We start from the raw sequence: 3,342 nt of genomic DNA on the forward strand, positions 1-3,342 counted from the left end.
CGCATGATAATATCACTAAGACATATTGGTAATCAGACCTCTTGGTGGTCATTTCACTAGACATATTTTCAGAGAAGTAACAGTTTTCGAAATGAATAACCTAGCTCTTTCTCCGCCACTCTGCTAGGAGTAATGAACAATGAATGTTGTGTTCCAGTTTGATGGCTTGCCAATCAACTGATTGAAGGGTGTGAAAGGGTGAATGTGGCATGTAGTGAAAAGCACTTGAGTGGTCGAAACTAGAAAGGCGCTATACAAGTACAGGTCCATTTACCATTTGTTAGTATTGTCTTTGTTCAAGTCCTGAACAGGATGTTTCATTCATTATCTGTGACATCATCAGCCTACCTGAGTATTAAGCTAGCACACTCTCTATATATTAACTGATTCTTTGTAAAATAACTTTATCTTTAATGTATGTTGTGTTCTATATTTGGTAATACAAATATTCATGTTTCCCGGTGTCTTTTTAACTATAGGAGTTCCTTGTACGTAGTTTTTCTCAGATCTCTTGTGTAATCCAGGGATGTGAATATTTAACACATCTCTGCTTGACATTTGTGGCATTTCATTAGTGATTTGTAATAAAACAAGTAATGTCTTCCTATAATGATTCCCATTTCATTGTTCTGACCTATGTCATCATATCACTGATTGAATTTAAAGGTTTATTGGATCAAGGTGAACGTAGGGGCCATATGGGTCCAGTTTTGTCTCTAATACTGCCTATTACAGCAGATCGTTGCCATGCCAGGCCTTTTAATGGAAAAATAAGTTTTTACATTATCTATACTGACTTCGGACAGTGATGCAACAGATAAACCAGTATGATGGACTCATTTTCTTGTAATGTGCGCACATATCTGATCAGTAATTCTGAAGGTTGACAAAGATGCTGACCAGAATGGGGCAGAGATGAATCCCTCCATTTTCCCTCTCCCTGTCCTCCTTTAACTTAATTAGGTGTGTGTGTGTGTGTCATAATGATATCAATTTGAATGAATCCCAATTCAAAACCCTGTTTGTCATAATGAGCCTTTTGTTTATCCAGCTGTTTCACCTATATTCAGGGCTCTGCAGGTTTCAACAGGTTCAATTTAAGACCTTTTTCCTTAAGACCATTACGAATGGAATTTAAGACCTGTTTCAATACTGGCAAAAACAGAACGAAGAATATGAAGGAAAATTAATATTGCTTCCATGTCAATTTTTATTTTGTTTGTAGTTTAGTTGCAGAATGATCAATACATTTATTTCCCAAGTAACATTAACTTTATTAGTTTAATCAAATCCTCTTAATATATTTGACATCCTTTTTGTAAATCGTCTTAAATCTTTTGCATCAACATGACAATTTAATTTACATTAACCACAGAGCACCAACATCAACTGTGGAAGGGAGTTCTGATTGATACTGTATATAAACGCACACCAACCTTTGCATGCCTTAAGACGTCTTCCTGTTCCTCTTAAAGGTTTATCATATTCCATTAAGTCCAGGTGGCAAAATCAAAAGATACAGAACGTTTATCAGCCTAAATCTTAAAATGCGTCAGTAAGTTGTTGTGTCACATCCCACCTGACCGACACCCTGAATGCTGTCTTCATTTGTCCAAATCAAATGATTTCAGGTGTTAACCGGTGGGACATTTTCTGAATCTAATCACCACCAACAACCCCAAGCCACTGAGATTGTTAATGACACACACTGTAACAATGAGAAAAACGAGAATTTCCAGGCAACAAACTTAAAGAACATTTAATGTTAGACCATTTAATTATATTTTCTAAAAGAACAGTTTGGAAAATGAAAATGTATTTGCTTTCTTGCTAGGAGTTAGATGAATATCCTCTGAATATGAAGTTACAGCTGTCTTAGCATAGCATACAGACTGGAAGCAAAGGGAAACCACCCACAATGAACAAAATTCCCCTACCAGCCATTCTAAAGTCCATTATCTAATGCATTATGTACTTTATTTTATTTTTTTTCTTGACCGGGCACAGTGAATTCTTGTCTTATTGTCTAGTGTTATTGTCGCATATATTGTCACACAATTTAGCTGATAGCTCTCGGCAAGAAAGTGAATAAGCATATTTTCATCAGATCAGATTTCCATCAAATCCATGCATCTGATTTTTCCATGCCCCTCTACCATGGCCTTTTACGCTCCTCATTGTACGTGGCTTTAGTCTTTGATCCATGCTTGCAAATGCACCGAGCTTTTATAGATGGATGAGGAATGATTGCTGATTGAAGAGTTGTGCAAAGGACAGGTGCATTAGAGATGAATAATTTTGCGAGTAAATTCTATCAGCTGTAAATAGAGGTTTTTCTTTTGTTTAACAGTTAATCCAACAGAGTCCTGGGTCTTACTGTGAGATCTGTGGTTGAAAAACGTTTTGCAAAGGTTTAACATTTGCAAGAGAAAACTTGCTGTGCTAAGAAAGTGATGGTGAGGATCAAGTGGATTCCAGTCTCATAAAGCGTGTCTTAGCAATCAAGAAACTGTGAATTCAGCTATGAAAACAGTGCAGCTTATTCCAAAGATCTGTTGGCCAACTTCGTCCTTGTCCTTATCCATCTGCAGCCAGGATGGTTCTGTTTGGTGGCACACATTGTGACATGTCATAGGTGAGCCGCCAAAGGTGCGTTAATTGGGTGTTTTTTTTCATACTAGTGGATTTATCATTTTAAGATATGTTGACATTTCAGCGAATATTGCACATCCGTACATCCACCACAGAACAGAAACCAATCATTGCTAAGTGCTGGCCACATTGTGGGCCAAGAGTGTTTCTTGACTGCACCCAAAGTGTTGTCTGTAGGATACCTAATCTGTTACTCACCACCTGTAAAGAATCTCACCACAAGAGATGAAAAGAAACTGTGTAATCTCTCCTGAGAGTCATACAAATTGGCATTATCTATCTGTTTGGTCTCTGTTGTGTGGCTGGCTTATCATGCAGTGATAAATTCCCCTTTCAAAGATAAACCAGAAGAGGTTCTTGTAATGTCTGAGATTTGACCAGGCCCCAAAATAGCAACACACATGTGAGCTAAGATATTGTTCTCAGAATAGCCCCGCAGTGGGAGGACCATCGAGGCGTACATTATGCCAGTTTTCCGCTGTGTACTTCGTTGCTTTGAATTCTGGGGATAATTCTGGTGGCATCCAGCGGCGATGTTGCAACCAACTGATAACCCCTCCACTCACCCTCCCCTTCCAAGCATGTAGGAGAACCTGTGGCCTAGAAACTTGCAAAAAACACAAAAGGCCCTATCTAGAGTGTTTGGTTTGTCCATTCTGAGCTACTGTCAGGGGCGGACTGGCCATCTGT

At 38.5% G+C, this 3,342-nt stretch overlaps 1 protein-coding gene across 1 annotated transcript in view; it reads left to right on the forward strand.

The window, feature by feature from the left end:
* Window positions 1-3,342, forward strand: part of ntsr1 (neurotensin receptor 1 (high affinity)) — a 37,811-nt gene that overhangs the window by 30,761 nt on the left and 3,708 nt on the right. Inside the window, exon 3 of the mRNA XM_035657492.1 lies at window positions 525-528. Coding sequence (XP_035513385.1) covers window positions 525-528 — 4 coding nt within the window. The remainder of the gene's footprint in view (window positions 1-524; window positions 529-3,342) is intronic.

This window comes from Morone saxatilis, unplaced genomic scaffold (assembly GCF_004916995.1).
Source record: "Morone saxatilis isolate NCDOM2014 unplaced genomic scaffold, NCSU_SB_2.0 Contig15, whole genome shotgun sequence".
In the NCBI taxonomy this organism is placed as follows: domain Eukaryota; kingdom Metazoa; phylum Chordata; class Actinopteri; family Moronidae; genus Morone; species Morone saxatilis.